General features: G+C 55.3%; 1 protein-coding gene across 10 annotated transcripts in view; it reads left to right on the forward strand.

Moving 5' to 3' along the window:
* ANO1 (anoctamin 1) overlaps positions 1 to 27780 on the forward strand; it is a 172269-nt gene that overhangs the window by 63626 nt on the left and 80863 nt on the right. For 9 of the 10 annotated variants that reach the window (XM_070782481.1, XM_070782482.1, XM_070782483.1 and 6 more), the window contains exons 2-3: positions 12571 to 12743; positions 18719 to 19051. In XM_070782481.1, the coding sequence (XP_070638582.1) occupies positions 12571 to 12743; positions 18719 to 19051 (506 nt within the window). Of the gene's footprint in view, positions 1 to 12061; positions 12164 to 12570; positions 12744 to 18718; positions 19052 to 27780 lie in introns of those variants that run through there. The other variant, XM_070782490.1, reaches the window with a different exon arrangement.

Here is a 27780-nt window from a genome sequence, read left to right on the forward strand (position 1 = left end):
CATCAGGGGGACTGAGAAACAGCACTGCGGCCAGGGGTGGAGGGACTCCGATAAGATGGATGAACCGGCGGCCCTCAGCCTTCCCCACTGCCCTCCCTTCCCTCCAGGCTTCACCATCTCCCCTCCCAGACCCCTGGGGCCCTCAGCTGCAGACCCGCTCGCTCCCTGGAGCAGCCGTCCCCTCCTCTTCATCCTCCTGGTTCCCGGTCACCGTTTAGGGCTCAGCTGAGAACCACTGGCTCTGGAGAACTTTCCAGAACCTACCGTGATCCTTCTTTCTTCCTCGGGCTTCTCCCCTGGTTTTCTGACTTCCCTGGGTGACCGTAAAGCTCTGTGTGGGCACATGTGTCTCCCTGCTTGTGTCTGGGGCTCACAGCTCCCTGGCCACACACAGTGGGACCTTGACAGCACTCGGCCACTCAGTCGTGTTCTGCTGTTTGTGACCCCATGGACTGTGGCCCACCAGGCTCCCCTGTCCACTGGATTCTCCTGGCAAGAATACTGGGATGGGTTGCCATTCCCTTCTCCAGGGGGCCTTCCCGCTGCAGGGATGCAACCCAGGACTCACGCGTCTCCTGCACTGGCAGGCACATTCTGCACCACTAGCACCGCCCGGAAGCACTGCTGCCTGGAGCCCAGCCCTGCTCCCTCCCTCCTGCAGGTCAGAGATCTGACGAGGGCTCCTCCCCGGGGTCCTGCAGCTTCTGGACCAGAGGCCCCCGGACTCCCTCCCATAGCCCCTCCATCATCTCGGCTCCTGGGGGAGAACCCATTTGTGAAGATTCCAGGCCTTCTGCAACCAAGGCGGGTGACTCAGGGGTTGCTTGAATCAGATTAGAATTACCTGTTAGTCGCAACAGTGCTTGCTCTGCATGGTACTGGGGTCTGTGGATGCCAGCAAAGCACACATAATCACTCATTCACACTTTCTACCAATATTTTTACAACCTGCTGTCTGCTTTGCAGGGTGCTGAGAACACCTCAGAGTGACAGATAAGGGCCCTGATTCTCTGGCATAAAGAGAAAGTCAACAATCGGGTGACAATTGCTTCGAAGCAAAGGGGCGGGGTTAGGGGATGGGGAAGGCCTTCTGGAAAGGTGATGCCTGAGCAGAGACCCGAGGGGGAAAGGTCACTCCTGTGAAGCCATTAGCAAGTGTCTGGCCACGGAGAGGAGATCCAGCCCTCATCTGAGGAAGAGCAGTCTCCTCTTACGGTCCCAGAAGTCCACAAGGCTACGATGGGAGAAGGAGGTGGGGCCTGCCACCTGGTTCCTCCCTTGCAAGCTGACCACAGATGTCACGGCAGCCGCAGAGGTCCATCCAGCTCCGAGGCAGGGGGCTGTGTGCCAGAGTCACAGCCCAAAGCCATAGGCCCGTGTCCGTTCTCAGGCTGGGGGGCCGAGAGATTTGGACTCCCCCTGGATGGCAGAGCGCCCCCTCAATACACTTCTCCTCACAAAGCGATTGACGTGCATCTGCTCACAAGGGCCTGGACCCATCTCGACACCATCTGGAGTCTTGCGATTGACGTGCATCTGCTCACAAGGGCCTGGACCCATCTCGACACCATCTGGAGTCTTGCGATTGACGTGCATCTGCTCACAAGGGCCTGGACCCATCTCGACACCATCTGGAGTCTTTTGTCCCCCTTGTTTTCCTTTTGAAATTATCAGGTCGGTGTTTTTCCCTCGGTTCTTTTCTCATCCTAGCAAAGAATTGAAAGGACAGGCCAGGACAGTTCAGGCAGGCAAGATTTGCTAAGCAAGCAGCAAGTAGTACACGCTCAAGACGTAAGAGCAGACCCACCCCCATGGGAGTGGTTCCACTCCGGTCAGGTCTCCCTTTTTATGTCCTTTGTTCCCTCCCCTAAGCGTCCCGGAACCCTGATTGGTTCTGTCCCAGGCAAAACAGGGCTTGTACCCAAGACCAATCAGGGAAGGGAATGTAAATAAGGCATGTGCTCAAGGCCAATCAGGCAAAGGGGTGTGCTGGGCGTGCCTTCCCCCGGAGATTCCCGCTGTAGCCTGCGGTGCCCCTTTTTGTGGGCTTTCCCATTCTTTGTTTGTGCTCTGTGCGGTTCTTCTAATCACAGCTTCCTCTAACCACCATCTTGGACTCCTTTTTTCTATTCTAACTGCCTAACAAAAGGAATTGGGAGCACTGATGTCCTCCCCAACAAAGGACCAGGTGGGCTTTCTCTTCTGAAAGGGGCTGGAAGGAGCCAGGAGTGACTCCTCCAGGAAGAGGAGGGGTCTGGGGCTGAGGTCAGAGGTCAGCCTCTCTGCCAAATATGGAAGAAGTTCAGTTCAGTTCAATGGCTCAGTCGTATCGGACTCTTTGCGACCCCATGAATTGCAGCACGCCAGGCAGCACGCCAGGCCTCCCTGTCCATCACCAACTCCCAGAGTTCACTCAAACTCATGTCCATCGAGTCGGTGATGCCATCCAGCCATCTCGTCCTCTGTCATCCCCTTCTCCTCCTGCCCCCAATCCCTCCCAGCATCAGAGTCTTTTCCAATGAGTCAACTCTTCGCATAGAAGTGGCCAAAGTACTGGAGTTTCAGCTTTAGCATCATTCCTTCCAAAGAAATCCCAGGGCGGATGTCCTTCAGAATGGACTGGTTGGATCTCCTTGCAGTCCAAGCAGGAGGGAAAAGTGGATAGTTATAAACACCTCAAGGAACTTGCCCTGAGAATAGAATTGTGGAATAAGACATCAATTAATTAAAAATTCCTCCTCCAAGGGGTTCTCCTGCCACATAAGGGTGGGTGGAAGGAGTTGTTGTTGTTCTTGTTGTTCTGTTCAGTCGTGTCTGACTCTTTGGGAAACCAAGGGCTGAAACACGCCAGGCTTCCCTGTCCTTCACTAACTCCAAGAGTTTGCTCAAACTCATGTGCACTGAGTCAATGATGCCATCCCACCATCTCATCCTCTGTTGCCCCCTTCTCCTCCTGCCCTCAGTCTTTCCCAGCATCAGGGTCTTTTCACATCAGGTGGCCAAAGTATTGGAGCTTCAGCAAGGCAGGGAGCGAAAAAGAAGACATTTGGTTTTCCATAAAGCCTGATTTCAGATGTAATAATTCTCGCACTCCAAGCAGAGAAACTGGCTCTCAGACACCGCTTTGGGAAGTGATGGTGTTGTAGGCCAGGGTGCAGGCACCACAGAAGGGGCAGGCCTGGGCCCTCTGAGATCTGCAGGACTGCAGATCCTGGAGGATCTGGGTTGCGGTGGGGATGAACTTCTGGGTGGACCGTGTAAGTGTGAGGACGTGACCTCCATGGCCTCGGCCTGAAGCAGCTTGAAGTGAGGCATCAGTTTCCAGCCAGAGGTTGAGGTCAGGCCGCAGTGGTGAGAGCCCCAGATCCTAGCCACTAGACCAGTGGTCAGCGACAAGGCCCTGGCCCTTTGGCTTTGCAGAAAAGAATTCCCACGAAGATGAAAAGTAGAGAAACAAGTGTTTATCAGAAGGAAAAAGAGTACTGTACGTATGTAGACACACAGGGCGACTCACAGGGAGAGTCGTGCCCTTGTGGTGGTTTGAATCACTTTTATGGGGCATCGCTTCTGGGTTTCATTTGGGGCATCCCCGGTGGCTCAGATGGTAAAGTGTCTGCTTGCAATGCAGGAGGCACAAGTTCAATCCTGGGTTGGAAAGATCCCCTGGAGAAGGGAATGGTAATCCACTCCAGTACTCTTACCTGGAAAATCCCATGGACAGAGGAGCCTGGCGGGCTACAGTCCATGGGGTCATTAAGTGTCGGACACGCGACTTCGCTTCACTTCCTTTGGCCAATCATCTTGCTTTGCCGGGTTCTGAGTCCCTATTTGGTTTACTTGAGGAAACTCCCACGTGTGCGTGAGCGTCTCTCAGCCGAAATGGATTCTGGTGAAGTGGCCTATGGGTAGTTGACATCACTTACGTAGGGTGGTGTCCCCTCTCTGACCTCCAAGGAACTTTCTAGTTGGGAAGGGCTCCTTGACTTTGAGAATGAGCAATCCGTGGTCTCTTATCTTTTATCAGGGCAGGGCCCAGCCTCCTCTTTCGGTTGTCATACAATTGATATTTTGGAGTTTCTGTCCACGGGGAATGAACGTCAGCTGCTTTCCAGGGTGGGTAGCCCATCTACCTCCTGCCTCAGGGGGAGGTTACACGCTGTGGGCCCATGTTTAATGCTTTAGGATGAGTTGGTCTCTGTGTGACCATGTGTGTGTGTGTGTGCGTGCGTGCGTGCATGCATGCGTGCGCAGAGGTTGAAGGGGCCAAGTGAATTCCTCGTGGGTTACACAGACATTCCTCTCTCTCACTCTCTCCCTTCCTCCAAATATTTCACATCTTAATAGAAAATGCTTCGGGGCCCACACTCACTGAACGACCGGCTCAGTTCTGTTCCTTTGCCCTCGGTCCTCGTGGCTTACTTTCTGGTGTCATTTTCAGGCACGGAAATCTGAAGTCACTGAATGAATCACAACAAAATAGCCCGGAGCTGACATTCTAGCCAAGAGAAGGGGTGGGGCAGACAAGAAAGGAGACAATGAAGGGAATTATGCAGTGGGTGGGGGGTGGGGTGAAATCTGCAGAGAGAAACAGAAATGGATGGATGGGGTAGGCAACCAGAGGACGAGTGCAGGGATGGGCAAGCAGATGAGTGAACGGATGAATGAATGAATGAGCGCATCTGTGAATGAGCGAGTGAGTGAATGAGTGAGTGATCTGAATGAATGAATGCGAGAATGATGAATGAGTGAACGAGTGAACGGATGAATCAATGAGTGAGTGAATGAAGGAGTGGGTAAGTCATGGGTGAGTGAATGAAAGACCCCTCCCCACTTCAGCCCAGGCAGTGCTATCAGAAGAGCCAGGGGCCAGGAGCCCAAGGGTCGAGGAGTCCTCTGGGCAGCAGGAGAAGACACCCCACCCCATGCTCTGGGCCAGCATCTCAGACAACATCTGCTCCCACGCTCGGGTAGTGGGCACAGACAGCTCACACGTGGCTGAACTGGTGCTTAGCTTGAGGACCATGGAGGATGCCCTCCGGTGGGTCAGATGATGCCTTTCAGGTCTGGAAATAGAGAGTTCTCTTTCCTCCTCCACTAAAAAGCCTGTGTGGCCATCCGTGTAATCAGAGAGGTTTGTAATTAAAGACTAAACTGTCAAAATATTTTAGGAATGTGTCTCCAATTGGCCCTTAGCAAAGGTGGTTTCCTAAAGTGGCCATTTTTCCTCAATCAAAAGGGTCTGATATAACCCCACAGGCAGTATGGTATGTCAGAGTTTTTCATAATAGTCTCCCTTTTCCTGGTGATAAAACTAATTTGTGTTCATCGCAGAAATCTTAGAAAACACAGAAAACATAAAGCAGAAATAACAGCCATCCAACACAGTTGCCCTGCATAATAAGAAAAGGCTTCTTGTTATGTAGCTGGGCTATGTAACAGTAGCTGGGCTGTTCAGGCCCTTGAAACAGGGCTTGTCTAAACTGGGATATTCTGTGCACGCATAAAACACACATTAGATTTCAAATTCTTACGGGGCAAAAAGAATGTCAACTAGCTCTTCAACAGTTTTTATACAGATCACATGTTGAAAAGATAACATTTTATAGAACAAACTACATACGGTATTTTATCAGTTTCCCTGATGATTTTTATTCTTGTAATACAGCAGAGGATGAGATGGTTAGAGAGCTTCACCGACTCAATGGACATGAATTTGAGCAAACTCTGGGAGATAGTGAAGGACAGGGAAGCCTGGCGTGCTGCAGTCCATGCGGTCGCAAAGGGTCGGACATGACTTAGCAACTGAAATATTGCATAGCTATTTCAGCATTGCAAATTGCCGGTGGTTCACATCACGTTCCTACTGGACAGTGCTGTTGCATAAGGCTCTAAAATCTACTCCTTTATTGCATGAGAAAGTTACACCAGGAGGATGAGTTCCAGGGTGCCAAACCCAGAGGAAGTTCCAAGTTCTGATCACCAGCACTGGGACAGGAAGAGCTGGTGCCCCTGTTCATCTGCTCTTTCACACCTCCCCAAAACATCGGGTCTTTGCTTTGGGCTAGGTGTCCAGCCAGGCAAGCCCCAGAACACTGGATGCAGTGAGCTTGTACCCGAGAGAAGCTGGCAGCCCAGCAGCTCGGCTGCAGGATGGAGGCTCTGGACCTAGCGGAGGTCGTGACACAAAACAGAAGCTCTGCCCTGAACCACTCACAAGCGAAGGCACAACGACAGGAACAGCGAGCTTTCCTGGGAAAGGTCACGGCCCCACAAAAACCCAGATCTTTTATTCTGACTCTGGAATCTCACAGGAAAGCTCCAGGATCTTCCCATAACGACAGCTAAGCCTGGTCTTCCGTCCAAGGATTTCTGGTTTTGCTTGATCTTTGGGGAAGCCATGTGAGGTCACACAGGGTAGTCCAAGAGGATCCGCTCTAGAAGGAGACTCAGGTAGCCAACCCAGGCTGTGACATAAGGGTCTTTAGGGAAACAGAGGGTTGTGTGTGGCCACTGAACGCAGGAGGCAATAATGTGTGTGATGCACTTCGATACGTGCACGCGTGCGTGTGGAAGAGGCAGGCGGCTGGGCTGTGTGGGTGAGAGCAACTCCCTGGGTTCACACACCCCAAGGGCACTGGCTGAGCAACATCCCAGCTCTGCAGACTGGGGACTCACGCCACCTTCTGCCCGGAGCACCTCGTTCTCATCTCTCAGGGGCTCCACGATCCTGAAAGCTCGCCTAGTGTGGTGTAAGCCCAGATGAGAGTGACCTGTGTGTGGCACTTGGAAATCTTTTATTCTCTTGGGGAACGTTGATGAAAGGAAATGGCTGCTACTCAGAGCAGGGCAGGCTGAAGCTATTTCATTCTTTCAAGCCCCAAGAAGGAACATTAGGCCTTTGGATGGGGCTTTCATTTTAAGAAGCAGGCAATCAGCATACTGTGAGCAGAGTCTCCACACTCTGCTGGGCAGGGTGGTCCAGGGCTGGCCCAGTCCTATCCTGCATTCTATCTCTGGTGGGTGGGATTTCTGATGCTCAAGCTTCATCATCATGGGGATTTGGGTCATGATACCTGTAGGATCACTAGTGTGAAGGAACTGTTGGAAACTCGGTCTGGACTTCTCCCCAAATCTCCAAAGAAAGGACCCCAAGCGGGGTCAGGGCTGGGGAGGGGATACATCTGTGTGAATCCACTTGCAGCTGGTTGTAATCACTGTAAGAATGTGAGTTGATGTTTGCAGAGAGCTTAGCACGCTTCTGGCTTGTAGTAAGTGCTGCCCCACTGCTTGTTAAACAAATAAACAAACAGGGAAATCTATATTGTGCCAAAGATAGGAGGGGTGGTGAAGAGTGCAGAAATAAAGCAGAAGGCATGAGGAGGGTGGAGCAGAAATGGGCTTGAGTGCCTGGAAGGAGGCAGCAGAACAGAGATGAGCAGTGCCAGTCAAGCCAGAAGGGCTTCCAGGAGGTGAGGAGCTGGGTTCTAACTTACCCTGGGCGTGTTTTTAGAGTTCCTAGGAATTCTCAAAAGGCAGGCCTTGGATTAACGTCTGAAAACCCGCTGATGGAAACAACATCCATGGATTCCGTTGTGGGGGGAAATCCCCCAGACAGAACTTCATGCTTTGGCCGCGGTCCAGAGCCCTGAGCTGGCAGACTCCATGCCCGCAGAGTGTCCCCGTCCAGCTGCAGCTCGCCAGCTTCTGCTCAGGGTTCTGACATCATTCAAGGGAAGGAAATGACAGGGGTCCAGTCTCCCGCCCACCGTATCTCAGTTATAAATGCCCCAGGCATGTCTCCCTTGGGGATAATTACATCCCAGTCAGTTTTAGCAGGTTAGGTCATATACCTGTAGGGCATTCATTTCTTTCTACAGGGATTGCCCACCGGATATTCCAAGGCAAGGGGGGCGAGGGGCCCAGCTAGCGGAGGATGGGGGGGCCTGCGCTCACAATAGCCCTGAGTCATGAGCTTCTCACTTCTTCCATGCTCCTCTCCCCACCCGGGAAGCCCATGACTCAGCAGCATTTATTTAGCACCACTGAGCACAGAGATCCATCCTGGGAAGACGGCTCCCCGAGCAGGCATGGCCAGAACTGAGGGGCAGAGCAGACTGGCGTGCCCTGGATTCTGCCAGCCCCTCCACCAAATGAGAGCAGCTCTGGGGGACAGGGAGGCATCTGTGTATTTTATTAAAAACAACCCCAAACTCCCACCTCATGAGCCTCTAATAAAAAGCCAAGGACCTCGCTAGGCTTCCGTCCTCATCAGAGAAACAGAGGTGGGAAGATCAACCTCCTGGGTCTCCCTTTGATGCCTGGGAGCAGGGTTCTCAACAGGGAGTGGTTTTGCCCCAGGGGACACCTGACAATGTCTGGAGATGTGTTTGGTTGTCACACTGGGGAGGGAGGGGTGGGAGGGAGTCAGGGAGGCTGCTGAGCATCCTACATGGCACAGGACCGCCCCCAGGCAAATTACGGTCCAGCTCCAGCTGTGTTTAGAGCCAAGCGGAGAGACCCCATCCCCACCCACACCATCCGGCAGAGCACCTTATCAGAGAGACCCTGGCGGGAATGACCCCTGCCTCGGGCTCACCATGCCCTCTTCTGCTTGCTCTGCAAAGCTTGATTTGCTCGCCCGGCAAGGCTCAGACATGTGCACTAGGCAGGCAGACGGCAAGACGTTCTTGATCACACCCGACGTGCAGGAAATGAAACTGATGTTCCAAAGCGGAAAGGAGCCCCTCTAGAGCTTCTTGCAGAGGAGACCCTCAGCCAGCTGTGTGCTAAGTCTCCTCTCCTGTGTCCCTTGTCACTTTGTGCCTGCACTCCTGGGGACTATTAAAAATGTCAGCAAAGCCGAAAGTGCCCAATGGTGGGTGACGTCACAGGGACAGGAAAGGGCAGCACGGTGGTGGAACACAGCGAGCCGGGAGGTCCAGATCTTCCCATAATAAAAGTTAATGAGCCCGGGTTTTAGTAACTCGTGAACGAGAATTAACCCTGCTGGTGAAACCAGTCCCCGTGGATTTTCAACCATGAGAATCACTGAGTCAAAAAAGAAGAAAACGCAAAGTCGATGCAACAGTTTATCTAGAAAATCTGTTTATAAGCAAATAGCGACTCAGAGGAGAGACAGAATTCCAACGTGACGGCCCGTGAGACAGCCAACGGAAGGCAGCGAACCCAGAAGGAGAAACCATCACCAGAACACAAGGCACTCTTTAAAGTCCTTTGGGGCTCCCCAGGAGGGCACTAGTGGTAAAGACCTGCCTGCCAGTGCAGGAGATATAAGAGATGTAGGTTCGATCCCTGGGTCGGGAAGATCCCCTGGAGGAGGGCGTGGCAACCCACTGCAGTATCTTGCCTGGAGAATCCCATGGACAGAGGGGCCTGGCGGGATACAGTCCATGTTGTCGCAAAGCGTCGGACACAACTGGAGCGACTTAGCATGCGTGCGTGCGAAGTCCTTCTACTCGCACTACTTCTTGACGCATCTCTCTAGAAGAATCCCATCCCCCTTCCTGATTTGAGGGGAATGTCGTTTTCACTTCTTGTTGGACCCTGGGATCCCCAGATCCAAGAGCCACAACCCCACCTCCGCCCCTGGTCCAGGCCGTAAGCAGCCCGCAGTCAGAGTTGGTCCCGGCTGACACATCCTTGTACCTGCTCTGGGCACTTCCCCTCCTTTTGATGAAGCACCTCTACACCATCCTCCTGGGAAGACTAGGAGAGGGGGCAGGAGGAAACGGATGAGGGAGGGGAGCAGAACAGGGACATCTACTGATGTGCAGCGGAGAAAGGGATGCTGTACAGGCAAGCAGATAGCTTGAACACGCGAAGGCATGAACCACAGAGACAAGAGGAGAAACACAGCCTTTGAGGTGATGCCGCAGGGAGCACTGGCCTGGGAGGACACAGGGAGCTGCCCAGCCTAAGACACGGTCCCCTCCCTGCAGCCCCCGGGTCTCAGGCACAAGCCCCAGAGCCCGTCCCGGGTCAGTGGTCAAGCATCACCTCCCAAACGTGTGGGAATGTCAATGTCCCCAGAGCCGAGGAATTACCTTTTCGCTCTTTCTTCACAAACTGTATCTCACTGACGTCAGCAAGACTCTTTGCCACTTAAAAATGAATTTAGAAAGATGGTACATTAAGGTTACCCAGTCCTGGTGGTTTACCAAGAAGGATGAAGGAAGTTACATAATCCTCTGTGTGTGTGTGATGAGTCTTCCCAATCTCAAAAACCTGAACTTTAAGGGGCAAGATCTCCCAGGTGTGGCAGAGACCGTGGAAAACTGTTTCTGATGGGCCTTTGGGCAGCCAGCACACTTCTCCAAACCAACTCTAGCTGTCCAAGGTGTAGTAGGCAAAGAGTCCTTTAGTGCCACTCAGCTCCTGTTGGCAAGGCCAGCCCAAGGATGGAGTAACCTTCTTGCTTTTCTCCAAGTTCAAGAAACTGACAGACTTGAGCCTGAATGGGGGAGGGGAGAAGGTCATGGCAATGACAAGATGACAGGAGTAGTGATCTTGACCATGGCCGCCACTGCCCAGCGCTGCTCCCCGCAGCCCAGGACTGAGCTCACACACGCTAGACATTCACGGGAGAAGACGGAGGCTCCATGAGGTTTAAGGAGACTGGCCCAAGGTCACAGGGCTGGACAGTGCCAGAGCGGAAACAGAAGCCACCCCGTCTCCCCAACCCCGTCTCCCCCACCCCATCCTGTCCGATCCCAGAATCCATTCTTGAAGCCAAAACAGGCTGCTGCTACCAGGACCTTAGAAGGCAGCTTGCCATCATTTCTGTAGACCCCGAATGCTCCTCAGATCACATCAGATCAGTCGCTCAGTCGTGTCAGACTCTTTGTGACCCCGTGAATTGCAGCACGCCAGGCCTCCCTGTCCAACACCAACTCCCGGAGTTCACTCAGACTCACATCCATCGAGTCAGTGATGCCATCCAGCCATCTCATCCTCTGTCGTCCCCTTCTCCTCCTGCCCCCAATCCCTCCCAGCATCAGAGTCTTTTCCAATGAGTCAACTCTTCACATGAGGTGGCCAAAGTACTGGAGTTTCAGCTTTAGCATCATTCCTTCCAAAGAAATCCCAGGGCTGATCTCCTTCAGAATGGACTGGTTGGATCTCCTTGCAGTCCAAGGGACTCTCAAGAGTCTTCTCCAACACCACAGTTCAAAAGCATCAATTCTTTGGCGCTCAGCCTTCTTCACAGTCCAACTCTCACATCCATACATGACCACAGGAAAAACCATAGCCTTGACTAGACGAACCTTTGTTGGCAAAATAATGTCTCTGCTTTTCCGGCCGTGCAACTATTGAGCATCAACTGTATGGAAAATGAAACCAGTGAAAGTGCTGGTCGCTCAGTGGTTCCGACTCTGACTCATGGACTGTGTCACAGCAGCAACTGCAGGAACCCACTGCAAGACCAAGCGGAGTAAAGAAAGTGCTGTCGTCGAGGTATAGACACGCTCTTGGGCCTGAGTGAGGGGCCGTCCAGGGTGGCTTTCTGGAGGAAGTGGCATTCGGAACATACCTAGAGGAACAAACGGGAAATGGAGAGGCAGGAAAAAAGGAGATACCATCCCCACTGGGCAGGGTTGCTAGTGTGAACCCCAAAGGCTAAAGCGGAGCATGGCTGCCTCTGGAGACCTTCATCCCCCTCCTGCAGGGACGGAGGATTAAAAATGACCCAGGAACACCTACCAGGGGCCGGGCCCCTGCTAGCCCAGGGAGGAGAGAGATCAAAGCCACCTTCCCCATCCCTCAGGGAGGTAGCAGAGATCACACAAGGAGTGCAGGCAGCTCTGCAGGGGCCCACCCCCTGTTCTTGGCCTCTGAAACCCCCAGCCCCCTCTGCAACAGGAGGCTCAGGCTGTGGGTTCTATGAGATGAACTGTGTTCCAGACTCTGCTCATGGTTGGGCACAAAAGTACTAAATATTCGGTAAGTGGGGGCTTCGGGGAGGAGCTGGACAGGGCGGGCACGCAGCAAGCAGGGGAGGCTCCCAGGAGGAGGTGAGAGCTGAGTGGCCACCAGGAGTCAGCCAGGGGTGGAGCGGGAAGAGGCAGGGAGAGCATTAGTGACTCCAACCTCAGAAGTGTCTCTCTCGGCTGCAAGGTGACCCGCAGCAGGACTTTTCTTGAAGGTGGGGGCTAGTGGACGTTCCCTCCCTGCTGTGACACCCTGGCCTCCGTCAAAAGCAGCTCGAGGGGCACTTTCCTCGGATAAAAATAAAACTTGGTGGGGCTCCGCAGGAATGGAATACTTTCTTCCTGTGTTTAAATTTCTACGGAAAATCTGACCCGCGTGGACGCCGCCCCGGCATAAGCGAGCGCACAGCGCTGGTATCTTTCTTGAAGGCGAAGGAAGCCGGGGGGGCGTTCAGGCCCGAGCGGGCACGGGACCCGCAGGGTGGGCGCTCCTGCACCGCGGCGCGCGGGGCCGGGGCCGGGCCGGGGCCGGGCCGGGGCCGGGCGACGCGGGCGGCGGGCGGAGCGGGAGGCCCGGCCCCCTGCGAGCCAGCGCGCCCGAACGCCGCCTGTCCGCTTGCAGAGGCCGCCGGGGCCGTGGATGGGGAGGGCGCGCCGCCCGGCGGTCCCGGCGCACAGGCGGCCGCGATGAGGGTCAACGAGAAGTACTCGACGCTCCCGGCCGAGGACCGCAGCGTCCACATCATCAACATCTGCGCCATCGAGGACATCGGCTACCTGCCGTCCGAGGGCACGGTGAGTGCGGGCGGCCGCCAGCCGCGATGGCCAGGGAGGGCCGCGCACCTGCGCCGCGCCCGGGGAGGGCGGGACGGGAGGCGCTGGGTCCGCCGGGCTCTAGGCGCTTGGGGGGCGCCCAGCGGCGCACGTGGGCCCCGCCGCAGGCACGCGCCCACCCACCTCGGCCCCGAGACCCCGCCCGCAGCCGCTTCGCCCCCAGCTCGAGCGCGAGCCCGCGGCTAGGGCCCCGGGTGGGACGCTGCCTTCCCGTTGGTGCCGATTTGGGGCAACGGGTGGGGGTGGGGAAGCCGCCTCGCCCGGGGAGGGTGGCAGCCTCCAGGCCCCACCGCGCCGTCAGCCTCGGGCCACAGCCGCGCGCCTCCGTGCGGGATGCCCGGCCTGGGAGCTCCCCACACCCCGGGCAGCAGGCGCCGGGCCGGTCGGTCTTTCCGCGCTCGCCCGGGTCCCCAACCCCGCGTTTGCGCCTGGCCTGGATGGTAGCCAGGCCGTGTGGGCCAGCACCTACCCGACCAGGTGACCACGAGACCCTAGCGGGGTCTCCTCTGATCCCAGGTCAGAATTCGCCCTTGAGGGTTTTGGCTTAAAGTTGGAACAAAGTTTGCCAGAAGAGGAAAGGGCTGAGACCAGTGCCTCAGCCAGGGAGCCCCGCTGACTCTGCTGGCTCTGGGGCCAGAAAATAGACTCCCCTGTCTCCCCCCTTCCGCCAAGCACAGCCGGGGCCCCTCCCCGGGAGATGCGGAAGCCCCAGCTGCCCTGTTCTGCTCTAACCAAGTCCAGGGTTATTCCTGCCTGCCTCTCTAGCCTCTGCTGGAGTCGGTGGGGGCATCCAGGGAGGTGCCGGTGGCGTATGTTCCAGGAAAGGCAGAGACCCCCAGCCTCAGATCACAACTGGGCTCCCACGGGCTTTGGGGTGTCTTTTACAGCTGGGCCTGCTCCAAAATGCTGGGAGTGTTAGGGACCGCTGTTGGTGGTGGCCTTGGAAGCTTAGCGGTTATCGCTTCAGCCCACACTGTGTGTGTCTGCTGTGTGCCGGGCCCTGTGGGATCCTGGGCACCCCCAGAGGGGACGAGCAGGGGACCCCGCCCAGCTGGGGCTCAAGGAGCAGTAGTGGAGGTTACCCAGGACAGCGACAAGGGATGCTTCCAGGGCGATGGGCCAGTCGCCGTGTGTTAACTCATTTCACTCCCTCGGTAGCCATGGAGGGTAGGTGTTGTTCCGGCAGATGAAAAAGCAGGGGCCAGAGGGGGGCAGATGACTGTCTTGTGTCACCAACCAGCTGGGAGGTGAGCTCGGAAGAGCCAAGACACAGAGGCGGGTTTCCAGGGACAGCCTGCTGGAGGGATGAACATTCTGGAGGAGAGGGGGCCGGTTATATCCATAATTGGGTGGGGTGGGGCCTTCAGTACAAAGAAATGGCGTATATGAAGACTCACAGGTGGGAAGGAGGGGTGCACGGGTTAGGAGGCATGAGATAGGGGTGGCAGCCAAGATAATGAAGAGAAACAGACATTCCAGAGGTTGACCAGATTCAACTTGAGAGAGACAGGTTGTGAAATGAAAAATGGAGCTCTTAACAGATGCCCCTGGGCTCTGGAGCTTTACTTCAGGGACCCATGGCCCACCCCCATCTAGAACTCCCCTCTCTACTCCCCCCAAACCACAAAGTCTGCAGAGAGGCCACTCGGCCCTTCCTTCAAGGTCTCCACCATCCAGAAACAAGTAGATAAGCCCAGAGGAGACTGGTGAGTCTTCCTTTGCGCACAGCTCTTACTGTGGGGAGGTTCCAGGTATGATGGGCTTGCAGGCCTGTGAATCAGGGGCACATGGCCACAGGAAAGCGGGCTGAGCAGTGTCCCACCGGAGAGAGATGGCCTCAGGGAGGCTGGACACAGCGGCTCCAGGAGCCGGGGGCCTGTCTGTGCTGCTGGGCAGGCGCTGTGCCAGGGAGAGCCTCGCAGGGCATCCCCAAGACTGCTCATGCCAATGATTGTTGTTCATTCACTACCCTGAGTCACCCAGCAAAGGCGGCTCCTTGCAGATGAAGCCCAGAGGGTGTGGACTGCTTTCAGAAAGTCCCCATCCGGTTCCCAGACTTGCATCCCATCCTGGGGGTGTCAACGTCATTTACATAGGCCATCAGAATAAACCCTGCCCCAGCCTCCTTGTCTGTGCCTCTCCTCATTCTCATTCCCAAGTTCAAGGGTAAAGGTCATTTCCTTGTTCCTGTAGAAAGAGGTGTAAGAGATAACTCAAAAGTTAGAGCCCAGATTGGTGGGTGCAACTCATTTCATGAAGTTTTCTTTGTGTTAATCTTTGAGTGTTTCTACTTTCTTCCTTCACACTATGGACTGTCAGTGGCCTTGAATCTGTGTCCCAACAAGCCCAGACACCCCGGAGACAGGCTGGCATCTGCCTGCCTGGGAGATAAGAGCGCGTCCTCTTTATCTGCTGTTGGAGACGATCTGTTTATGGATCACGGAATTAGCCCATAAGTTAATATGCAATGCGAGTGATTTAATTTAAACTTTTTTGGAGTAAAAGTGTTTCAGAGTGATGTCCAGATTGGAGTTGAAATTCAGAGAGTCCCAAGATGGAAAGAAAATTTTCAGGTCACTGATTTCATTTTCCCCATTTTTGGAAAAAGTGACTGTAGCAGGTTCTCTTAGAATGATCCTTGAGACATGCCCTGACTTGGTCTATCGCACACGAATGAGTGAATTCAGTTCCTGGAGCTCCAACTCCAGGTAAGAAGCCAAATTAAAGAATGCACTGGGTTCTGGGTATAGAGAACAGGCTGTGGTTGTCAAGGGGGAGGGGAAGGATGGAGTGGGAGACTGGGGTTAGCAGATGCAGGTTTATAACAGCAAGGTCCTACTGTACAGCACAGGGAACAATGTCCATATCCTGTGACAAACCCTAATGGAAAATAATATTTTGCAAAAAGACTGTATATATGTATAACTGAATCACTTTGCTGTACAGCAAAAATTAACACAGCCTTGTAGATCTATACTCATTCCCAAGCTATACTGCAATAAAAAAATAAATATAAAGAAAGAATACATGGGCCCCCAGTGCAGCAACCAAGGTGTGGACTCAAGACTCCACTCTCCTCCTCTGTCCTTTCTTAAGAGTTTGGAGAGGCGGGTAGAGGAAGCTGGAGAGGCAGGTAGGCTGCCCTCTCCCTGTTCATGGTGCTTGGGCCAGGACATACCTAATGTGAAGGGGAACTTTGGCCCCTGCCCTCTTCTCCAGTCACCTCAAGGAGCCATCTTTCTACCTTCCTTGGACTTCCCTGGTGACTCGGAGGGTAAAGAATCTGCCTGCAATGCAGGAGACCCAGGTTCGATCCCTGGATCAGGAAGATCCCCTGGAGAAGGGAATGGCCTCCCACTCCAGTATTCTTGCCTGGAGAGTCCCCATGGACAGAGGGGCCTGGCCGGCTACAGTCCAGGGGTCCCAAAGAGTTAGACATGACTGAGCAACTAACACTTTCACTTTTCTTTCTGGAGCAGCTCAGGGGTTCATCTTCAAAATCCATTCAGTTCTCCCATCACACTCGGTCCTCACAAGCATCCCATGACCTCAGTCGAGGAGATGTTTTTGTCCCCATTTTGCAGATGGAAAAATTGAGTCTTAGAGCTCAGGAGTGGGGGTGTAGTGTCTAAACTCTGGTCTGGCTGGGTCCCAGCTTCCATATGCTTGATCTGGTGGCCCCTACCAGAGGCAATGTGCAAAACCCACGCCTGTGTCATTCATTCACACACACATACATTCATTCCAGAACCGAGCGCTTAATGCCGAGCATTTAAAAAGACAGGGAGGAGGGGATGAGGCACCCTGACTCCTGTGGGGGGAGGTGGGGGAGGAGACTGGGGAGGATGGCGCAGGCAGGAGACCAGGATGAGCACTCCCACCCTCGGGCACCACACACGGCCCCTGGGTCAGCTCAGGAGATCTGAGTTGCCCGTTTGGAAAATAAGGAGGAACCCCCTGTAGAGACGCTGGGAGTCTGGTGTGCCCAGGATGCTGGCAGCAGGCCGTGTGCCCTTCAGCCCTGCCTGCCTGGAGCCTGCGTGTCCACCTGGCTCTGACCGCCTCCCACGCGCTCACCCTGCCCGCCGGCAGCAGCTTCATTCCAGAGCACTGGCCAGTGTCTTCAACCTGCCCTGGGCGGCCTTCTGGCTTTTCTGCCCACCCCCCTTGCAAGGAGAAGGAACCCCTTCTCTGCCAGCTCTCCGTGACAGTGCGTTTCTCTGCCCCTCTTGGGATATCCAGGGGAATGAGCGCCTGCCGTCGGCACCGGGATGGAGGGCTGGGAGATGGGACGGCCTCTGGGTGCCTGTCCCAAGAGTTAGAGGGAGGGTCCACCCAGACCCGGAGCTTTTTAACTCAGCGAGTCCTCCCAGCTGCTGGTGAGGGCAGCTTCTGTTATCCACCCATTTTACAGAGCTGGAAACCGAAGCACAGAGCAGGTAGAGTGTCCCCCAGGGCTCATAGCTGGAGAGGGACCAAGCCTGGATGTACCTGAGGGCTCTCGTTGCCCCAAACCCCCCTCCACCCTGACCTTACCCTTCGCTGTGGTTCTGGGAGCAGGGGGCTGGGCACCGTGGCTCAGCTGGGCGGCTGCACTGACACTCACAGTGTCCAGTGGAGCAGCCCATGAGGGGTCAGCAAGGGCAGTAAGGGCTGACCGCTTCACTCGCCAGAGCCCCACCTTCCTCCAGATCCAGTAAGTCTGATTATAGTGGCCCTCGAGCAGGGACTGCATGAGAGGGTGGAGCTGTACTGGGAAGTCCCTGGTGCTTTTGGGTGGGGGTCCCTGGGTGCAGCCAGGACTCCAGGCTGGACTCAGCCCGCCTGCACTGTCGCTTCAGGTGCCCCTCACCAGGCCTCAGTTTCCCCGACAGATGGAGGTGAACAACTTTTTCCCGCCTGTCCACCATGACCCACCAAAGATGCTGGGGTGATCCATGGTCTCTGTCCTCGGCTGGGGGAGGGGAAATGGACCTCCTTCCGCCCCCCAGCCCTCCTGGCACGGGCCGTGGACCCGGCTTCTTAGCCCCAGCCCAGCTCCCAGGACTCTGAATGGTGCAAAATAAGGCCTCTTCCTGGAGTGATTTTATTTTCTCTTATTCCCGAGACCAGCTTGCTGGGGAACCTAAGACCCTCAACAACCATCTGACTCCCGCGGGAGTTTGAGAGCCGGGTGTGATTTCCACGGAAGCCATGCACTATGGTGCCCATGGGGGTGCCTGGACTTTGAGCCCTGCCCCCAGGCTCCATCTCCTTGGCCCCCTGGACAGGCAGAGGGGGAAACTGAGGAAGGACTGCGTGTGCAGCTCCCCCCAGCCCTGATGCCACCTCTACCACCTCTGCCCTCGCTCTGGCCCCTGAGACCACCCGCTGAACCCAAATTCTCGACTCAGGGTCTGGGAGTCGATCTGGGAGAACCCCATCTAACACAGCAGGTGCCTGGCCCCTGACTGCATGGCTCATTAGTGGCAGAGCCAGGCTGGGTGAGGACTGTAACGGGCTGGCGGTCACCTCGACACGCCGTCACCAGGTTCACTGGCCATCCGAGTCACAACAAGCAGATGCGGTCTGCTCCACTCCGCCCGGGACCCTATGTGAGAGGAGCACCCCCGAGAGGTTGGCCCTGCAGACTCCACACCCTGTTCGAGCCACTGGTCCTCCCCAGGCAGCCCACACCCCTTCTCCACAGAGCCGGGATGCCCTTGCGTGAGAGCATCCAAGGTTGGCATCTGCACATGCTGTGAGCAGGGACGGCTCCTCCTGAATGCCCAGGCCCTGGAAGGCAGGGACTTCTGCAGTGTGCTCAGGCGTCTGGGCCCCTGCCATCAGAGGGCGGCAGTGAGAGGGTGGGCGGGGTGGCCGGTGGCTGGGCCAGGCGCTCCCCTCCGCAGGCCCATCCCGAGCCCCTGATGGCAGCGGTTGTCTCCTCCCCACAGCTGCTGAACTCCTTGTCCGTGGACCCGGACGCCGAGTGCAAGTACGGCCTGTACTTCCGCGACGGCAAGCGCAAGGTGGACTATGTCCTGGTGTACCATCACAAGAGGGCCTCGGGCGGCAGGACGCTGGCCAGGAGGGCCCAGCACGGCGACGCGGGCCCGGCCGCCCGTAGCGCCCGGCAGGACCAGCCCCTGCCCGGGAAGGCGGGCCCCCTGGGCGCGGGCGAGCCCGAGCCGCCGCTGGACTACCACGAAGATGACAAGCGCTTCCGCCGGGAGGAGTACGAGGGCAACCTGGTGGAGGCCGGCCTGGAGCTGGAGCGGGACGAGGACGTAAGTGTCCCCGCTCCTGGACGGGCGGGGGCGGGCGGGACGGCGGCCGCCTTCAGCTGCTCGCAGCAGAGGGCAGTGCTGACACCCTCCTGGTTGAGCCGAGAGAGCCCAGACCCGCACACGCCCCCACCGCTGCCGCAGAGGAGGGGCTGGGCTTCTCCGCCCTGACCGGTGGGGTCATTTCCTGCTCGGGTCAGGTCCTCCCCTGGGACGCTGGGCAGAGGACGAAGCTCCCCCAGGAGCCTCCCTGGAGCTCGACTTCGGCTTCTCAGGGCCTCGGTTTCTCAACTTGTCAAGTGAGGAGGTTGGCCAGGCTGATCCCCCGGGGGCCCTGGTGCGCTGAACTCAGTGACCATCACACTGGTTTCTGGAGCTCCCCTCCTTGGCAAAGCCAGAGAGTCTTTCTCAGGGGATGTTTCCCGGGCAAAGCAGAAGGTCAGCTCACCTGGCCTGCAGAAAGCGCGCAGTGTGCAGCGACGGCCTTGGTGAGCCTGGGGACCATCCGTCGGCCCCTCAGCTTCTCGGCGGACTTGCTGGCGCTCCGCACGGTCTGCTTACCTCTCTGTGCGTGAGTGGGTGGGGGCCCTCCTTCCGTGAACACTGGGGGGTCAGGCCCCAGCCCGAGGAACTGTCACTGTGCAAGTTAACCAAGAAGCAGACCAAGTCTCTACAGCATGTTCAGAGCAGAGAACGTAGTCAGCAGGCTGACTTAGGGAGCCGTGAGTCCATGGAGAATGTTCCAAATAGAAGGTGGTGTTAGTTTGCTATTTTATTGTGACCGTAACCTACCAGGCTCTTCTGTCCGTGGGATTTTCCAGGCAAGAATACTGGAGTGGGTTGCCATTTCCTTCTCCAGGGGATCTTCCCGACCCAGTGATCGAACCTCCCGCATTCTGGGCAGACGCTTTACTGTCTGAGCCACCAGGGAAGCCCCTCTTTCACTTTCACTTTCACTTTCACTACCCAATCCTTAAACGGTGAACGCTTTGGGTCTGGTGACGAGAAGGTTTTCGCGGTACTCAGACTAGAAAGCTACTGACCGGGGAGCAGGTATGAACACTCTCATCTTTGATGCTACTTTCGAATGAAAGCAACCAAGCATGCTTAACGGCCCTCGTTCCACCTTGACCCCGAGGTCGGGGCCTCTTGTGCTCAGCAGGGACCACCCCTCTGGTGGGGCTTTGGTTACCTGGAAGGTCTCGGTGAGTTCAGCTGTAGGGTTGGTGCCTACTGGAGCCGTGAGGATGTGAGGGACCTAAAACATTCTGATGGTCAGGATGCAAAGGATGGATTCTGACCGGGTGGCCGAGAGCCTGTCTCTCTGATTCTGAAGGCAGCAGCCGCAGACAGGCATACGCTGGTCCTTCGGCGTTTTCTGTCGCACTTTGGCTTAGACCTGAGCTGGGGCCGCTCAGGAGAGGGGACAGTCATTCACTCTGGCTTTTCCCAGTCCCACCCAGCCAGCCCCGGGACCTTTTGCTGGAACAATGCGGCTACTATAGAGGCTTGATTTCAGCGTGTCCTTTATAACTGGAGGAACCAGTGGCCTCCGTCAGAGGCAGGAGAGGCCAGAGGGAGGCTGGTGGTGGAGCCTGTCCCTGGAACTGTGATCCTGGGCGCGGTGTGATGGGTGCCTTGTCTGGGGATTCATTGTCTGTCTCTGCCACTCTTTCCTGACTACCACTTTAAAATCTCAAGTTTGAAAGGACCACCTACCCCAGGGTCCAATAATTCACACCCTCCTTGCCAGATACCAGATCTTCTGCCTGTCCTTCTCAAGGCATAGAGCTTCAGACTATTGTACCGTTGCACTCATTTCACATACTAGCAAGGTAAGCTCAAAATCCTTCAAGCTGGGCTTCAGTGGTATATGAACTGAGAACTTCCAGATGTACAAGCTGGATTTAGAAAAGGCAGAGGAACCAGAAATCAAATGGCAACATCTCTTGGATCATAGAGAAAGCAAGGAAATCCTAGAAAAACATCTACTTCTGCTTCATTGACCAGCTAAAGCCTTTGACTGTGTGGATCACAACAAACTGTGGAAAATTCTTAAAGAGATAGGAACACTTTACCTGTCTCCTGAGAAATATGCATGCAGGTCAAGAAGCAACAGTCAGAACTGGATATGAAACAACAGACTGGTTCAAAATGAAAAAAGGAGTTCGTCAAGGCTGCATATTGTCACCCTGCTTATTTAACTTATATGCAGAGTATGTCATGCCAAATGCCAGGCTAGATGAATCCCAAGCTGAAATCAAGATTTCCAGGAGAAATACCAATAACCTCAGATAGGCAGATGATACCTCTCTAATGGCAAAAAGTGAAGAGGAACTAATGAGCCTCTTGATAAGGGTGAAAGAGGATAGTGAGAAAGCTAGCTTAAAACTCAGCAATCAGAAAACTAAGATCATAGCATCTCGTCCCATCATTTCATGGCAAATAAATGGTAGATGGGGAAAAAGTGGAAACAGTGACAGATTTTATTTCCAGAATCGCTGTGGATGGTGACTGCAGCCATGAAATTAAAAGACGCTTGCTCCTTGGAAGGAAAGCTATGACAAACCCAGACAGCGCATTAAAAAGCAGAGACATCACTTTGCCAACAAAGGTCTGTACAGTCAAAGCTATGGTTTTTCCAGTAATCATGAACAGATGTGAGAGATGAACCACAAAGAAGGCTGAGCACCAAAGAATTGATGCTTTCAGATTGTGGTACTGGAGAAGACTCTTAAGAGTCCCTTGGACAGTAAGGAGATCAAACCAGTCATTCCTAAAGGCAGTCAACCCCGAATACTCATTGGAAGGACTGATGCTGAAGCTGAAGCTCCAGGACTTTGGTCTCCTGATGCGAAGAGCCAACTTGTTGGAAAAGACCCTGATGCTGGGAAAGACTGAGGACAGGAGGAGAAGGGGACGACAGAGGATGAGATGGTTGGATGGCATCACCAACTCAATGGACATGAGTTTGAGCAAGATCCAGGAGATGGTGATGGACAGGGAAGCCTGGCGTGCTGCAGTCCACGGGGTCACAAAGAATCAGACAAAATTTGATGGCTGAACAGCAACGACAACAAAGCTTCACCATTTGTCAGAGATACAAGAGTATTTACACGACTGTGCGCGTGTTCAGTTGCTCGCTCATGTCCAGCTCTTTGCCGCCCTGTTGACTGTAGCCCCCAGGCTCCTCTATCCGTGGAATTTTTCAGGCAAGGATACTGAAATGGGTTGCCATTTCCTCCTCCAGGTGGTCTTGCCGACCCAGGGATTGAACTCAGGTCTCCTTCATCTCTTACGTTGGCTGGCAGGTCCTTCTCTGCTGAGCCACCTGGGAAACAAGCCATTACATCACTGGCTTATCCTAAAGTGCTTAACTTAGAGCCTGGCACTCGGGCAATTCTCACTGGCGATGTGAGTAGTCAGCCATATATCACTACTGCTCATGTGAAAATGGAATGGCCGTGCTCACAAAGAAGAAAGAAGAGCCTTTCCAAGTCCAATCGAATCCTTTGCCACACGTATCTTTTTAAAACCTTGTTGACTTTGAAATAAACAGCAAACATACAGACATTGGTTATGGCCACCAGAAAAGAGCGAGTTGTACCAATAAGTGGCAAGGATTCTTCCCCCAATTCCAACATGTTTCCCCAGCACCACCCAGCACTTCTCTGACACCAGCTGGGGGTCCTGCAACGTAATTCAGTGTGGACACTGCCTATCTGGGGGTAGTGCCAGACCCCACAAGTTAAAGGCTCAGCCCTACAAGACCCTCCCCCGACTCCAGCCATCATTTGCCAGCACAGATGGTCACCTGTGCTCTGACCCATTGGCTACCCTTCAGAGGTTCTAACGACTTTGGGTTCTATTTTTTGTAGAGTGGCTCACAGAACTCAGAGAAACATGTTGCCTACTAGATCACAGCTTTATTGTAAAAGGTAATAAACTCAGGAACAGCAGATGGAAGGGGGTGCACAGGACAGTGTGTTGGGGGGAGAGGCATGGAACTTCACACTCTCCGAGCCCCGCTTTCCCCAAATCTGCGTGTGTTCACCAAACCAGAAGCTGTGCAGACCCCATTTTGGGGGGTTTTATGGAGGATTCATCACGCAAGTACAATTGATCAAATCACTGGCTGTTGGTGATTGCTTCAACCGGAAGCCCTTCTCGCTTTCCCAGACATGGCGGCAGAGAGGGACTGGAGGTTCCAGTCCTCTAACCACGTGTTCGGTTCCCCTGGCAAGCAGTCCCCCCACCCCGCCTTTGGAAAGTCACCTCATTCGCCTAACAAGAGACACCTTGACTGGTCTCCCCACTTAGGAAATTCCCAGAGTTTTAGGAGCTCTGTGCCAGGACCAGGGGACAAAGACCAAAAATGTATTTCTTATTATTAATACAAATCACAAGGTCACGGTGACCCCAAGTCTCAGTGATAATTTGGTTCTATAGCCTTAAAAGGGTTTCAGCAGTTGATTGGACCTTTAAAAAAAAAAAAACAACTCTGGGCCACACCTCGCGGCATGCGGGATCTTAGTTCCCCAACCAGGGATTGAACCCACACTCCCTGCATTGGAAGGCAGAGTGTTAGCCCCTGGACCCCCGGGGAAGTCCCTGATTGGGCCCTTTTTGATGAAAATGTTCCCGTGGTATAAACTCAACCGTTCAAGATTTCAAAGCAGCTGGAACTGAGCGTGAACCATCTTCCTGTGGCGTCTTCAGATCATAACCGACTTTTCCACGGCCCCTGCAACCCCGAGTTTCCCCCTGAGATGAGTCAGGCCCCAGGCAGCCTGTTGCCTTCACCTGCTGAGACCAGAGTCTATTCAGGGGCCGCCGGGAGGAGGCGGCGTGCGGGGTGTGCGCGGGTCCTCGCCAGCGCGATTAGCGGAGAGACGCCCGGGATGACTCATTCCCGGGTGTGCTCTGATTACAAGAAGTGAGAGGGTTTGGGGAACGAGATAGCCTCGGAGAGAGCCCGGCCACGCATCCTTGCCCACTGTGAAACAAAACTGGGGCTTATGCGCGCTTCCCGGGGGAGAAAGAAATCCATGGACTCCATCAGATACTCCAACAATGACCCCCAAACGATGAAGAGTCTTAAAGTGGGATTTCTCAGCCTTGGCATTGCTGGCATTTGATATCCTGAAGCATTCCTAAATACAACCGAAATGTCAACAATGTCCCCCAGGCCCCAACATGGAGGGCCAGCTGGACAGGCTGGACCAGCGGCAGGGATGAATGAAATGAAAGCCACTCAGTCGTGTCCGACTCTTTGCAGCCCCATGGACTATACAGTCCATGGAGTTCTCCAGGCCAGAATAGTGGAGAGAGTAGCCTCTCCCTTTTCCAGGGGATCTTCCCAATGCAGGGATCAAACCCGGTCTCCTGCATTGCAGGCGGATTCTTTACCAGCTGAGCCACAGGGGAAGCCCAAGGGAAGCCCAGGAGCAGGGATGGGGGGATGCAGAAGGACAGTGATGCAAGAGGAGTAGGGGCAGATGAGCAAGAACCCCCCACCCCGAGGTGTCTGCTGGCCCGGTCGTCTGCAGTTGTGACCGGGCAGGGTGTGCAGGTCACAGGGGGGCAGAGGTGTGTGACCCCCTTTGCTCCCCCAGGGTTGGTGGGTGTGTGAGGCTGAGCCACTCTGGGGCAACATGGCTTCGAGCCCCATACAGATGGGGCCCCTTTGTGCGGCCTGAGCCTTTCTCCCGAGTCAGGAGGTTTATTGTTGAGAAGACATCCCGTCATGATGGGGGAAGACTGGCCTGGCTGAGGGCACAGTGAGGGGCTGGATCTTAGAGACACAGAACATTGAGTGTCCCTGGTGGGGCTTCTGATACCCACGACCACAGACTGCGGGGAGCTTCAAACAATACTAATTGATTCTCTCCCAGTTCTGGGGGCCAGAAGTCTAAAGGCAAGGTGTCAGCAGGACCAGGCCCCCCTGCCCGCCAGGCTCTGGGGGAGCGTCGCTCCCAGCTCTTCCAGTTTCTGGGGCTCCAGGTGTTCCTGGGTTTGTGGTCATGTCTCCCCAGCCTCAGCCTCCTCACACGGCCTCCTCCTCTCTGTGTTTCTCCTCTTCTTATAAAGACACCCATCATTCTGCATAAGGCCCACCTAATCCACTGTAACCTTATCTAACTTGATTTCATCTGCAAAAACCCCATTTCCAAATAAAGCCCCCCTCGCAAATATGGGGAGTTGGGATGTGGGTGTCTCTTTTGGCGGGCACCATTCACCCTGCCTCAAAGCTGAGCCTTTGCACATGAGCGGTTATCCCAGGAGTGGGGGAAGCTCATGCAGGACCCCTCGAGCTGCAGCCATGGGTGGGGAGGCACGGCTCATGGTTGGAGGGCTGAGCAGGGCAGGTGGTCTGGCGGGGACCAAGCCTTGGCTTGGATGCCTCGGTGCAGAGTCCCGGGGTGTGCACGGAACCCCCTGAGGTCGTCAGGATGCAGGCTCTGACTCAGCAGGTCTAGGTGGGCCCCACACTGCACTTCTCATCCTGGTCCATGCTTGGAGGCGTGAGGAGTGTGCAGACCTGTTTCCCCAGGAGCCGTCAGAAACTTCCCCAAGGAAGGACCCCCCCCCTCCACTGTCCACGCAAGTCCCCGGTCCCCTGTCCAGTGCCCCGGGGGTACCCCAGACAGAGACCCGCACGCACACACTGGGTGCCCCGGGCCAGGAACCCAGTGGAGAGGGGAGTGGTGGGTCTAGAAGGAACACGCTCATAACTTCGTGTATAAGACGAATGGAGGCTGAGCCTGGCCGACTGGCTGTGATCACAGGTGACCCACTTGCCACCCACCCTCCCCCAGGCACCGTGGGCCCAGAGGAACTCAGCTTAAAAATTATTTCCCCAGCCACCCACAAGAGGGGCTCTGGTTGTCAAATCAGGATCTGATGCCTTGATCCAGAAGATGGCCCCTGAAGTCAATTTCACACATGAGGGTACAGGAGGGGCGTCATTTCAGAGACCCCTGGGGCAGCAGACAGGATGGAAATGGTGGGGAAAGGTCCCGGAGGCAGGCGACCCAGGCCTTCCTTCTGCAGGAGCGTCTCTTCCGCCCACCCCCACTCCTCTGTCCCTCCGGTGGCGTTGGGGTCAGCAGCCAGGGTTCCCAGGAAACGGACAAGAGCAGCTTGTGGGCCAGCATGTTTCCTTGTAACTGAAACCCATCAGCATTTTTCAAGTCCAACCTCAAAGCCAGGGCATTATTTATGTCCAGTGGTCACTGCCGAGAAGGCCACACAGTAAAATCCAGACTGAGTACTGGGGGTGACCGAGGCCCGCACTGCCCTGATGTTGAACTTGACTCCGGCTTTGGCAGAATTGTTAAGGCCGCAGACACGTGACCCCTACGGGGTCGGTTTGCTTTCAAGCTGCCGTTCAGGGCTCGCCGCCGCACCCCCGGGCTGGTGGGCTGGCGTTTCTCCTCGTTCCTCTCCGGAGCTGGTGTGGGCCGCGGCGGCATCTGTTTCCCGTCTTTGTGGATGTTGTTTTTTGAAGAGCAAGCAAGGAGCTGCCTGCAGGAGGATGGGAGCCATCTCCACACCAGACTCCAGGATGCACGGTCAGGCCACGGTGAGGGTACCTGAGCTCCCAGGGAGGCTCAGACCCCGCCCAGACCCTCTGAGCCCACGCGTGCAGGTCCAGACCCAGCCCAGCCACTTCCTGGGGGCTGAGCAGCCTCAGGCAAGTGGCTTCCCCACTGGGGACCTCAGTTTTTCCATCTGTAGAATGGAGGTGATGGCACATCCGTCCTCCCGGGGAGGTGGGCAGAGTTGCCGTGGACACGGGACAGGGGAGAAGGGCGTGTTTCTTGCAGTTTCCAGCTGAGGCCTTGTGGGCATGAACTTGTGTCCAAGACAGTTGGCTAAACGCGGTGATGAGCGTGGAGTGGGGCTGGGGGTCTCTCCTCATGGCCTGGACATTGGGGTGGGGGTTCTCCACTTTGAAGCACCTGAAGTCTAATTTCAACAACTCCATATGTAAGGACAGTGGAGCAACAGATGTTCTCGGGGACTTGTCAGCCTGGACGCAAAGCTTCATCCCCACCCCACCCTGTGTGGGCACACCCTGACCCGCCTTGTGGTCGCAGGGGTCAGATCCCTTTACAGAGGGAACGAACTGAGGCTCTGAGAAGTGGGGCAAGGAGATCGAGGCCGCTGGGCCCGACAGGGGCAGAGCCAGCACTTTAACCTGGGTGCTGTGTCCTCATGTCAACTCTTCGCCCTGAACCACAAGAACGGGACTATAGAGAGGGCTGAGCACCAAAGAACTGATGCTTTTGAACTGTGGTGCTGGAGAAGACTCTTGAGAGTCCCTTGGACTGCAAGGACATCAAACCAGTCAATCCTCTAGGAAATCAACCCTGAATATTCATTGGAAGGACTGATGCTGAAGCTGAAACTCCAATACTTTGGCCACTGACGCTAAGAACTGACTCATTGGAAAAGAACCTGATGCTGGGAAAGACTGAAGGCAGGAGGAGAGGGGGACAGCAGAGAATGAGATGGTTGGATGGCATCACTGACTTGAGCAAACTCTGGGAAATGGTGAAGGACAGGGAAGCCTGGTGGGCTGCAGTCCATGGGGTCTCAGTCAGACGTGACTTAGTGACTGAACAACAAAATGTGGTCTTCAGCCCCATCTCACTCCTACCTCTAGGCTAAGTGCCTATACCATGAGCCTCTCCTACAGTGAGGTGTCAGGGGCCATTGTCTAGTCC

This window comes from Bos indicus, chromosome 29, assembly GCF_029378745.1.
Source record: "Bos indicus isolate NIAB-ARS_2022 breed Sahiwal x Tharparkar chromosome 29, NIAB-ARS_B.indTharparkar_mat_pri_1.0, whole genome shotgun sequence".
Taxonomy (NCBI): Eukaryota; Metazoa; Chordata; class Mammalia; order Artiodactyla; family Bovidae; genus Bos; species Bos indicus.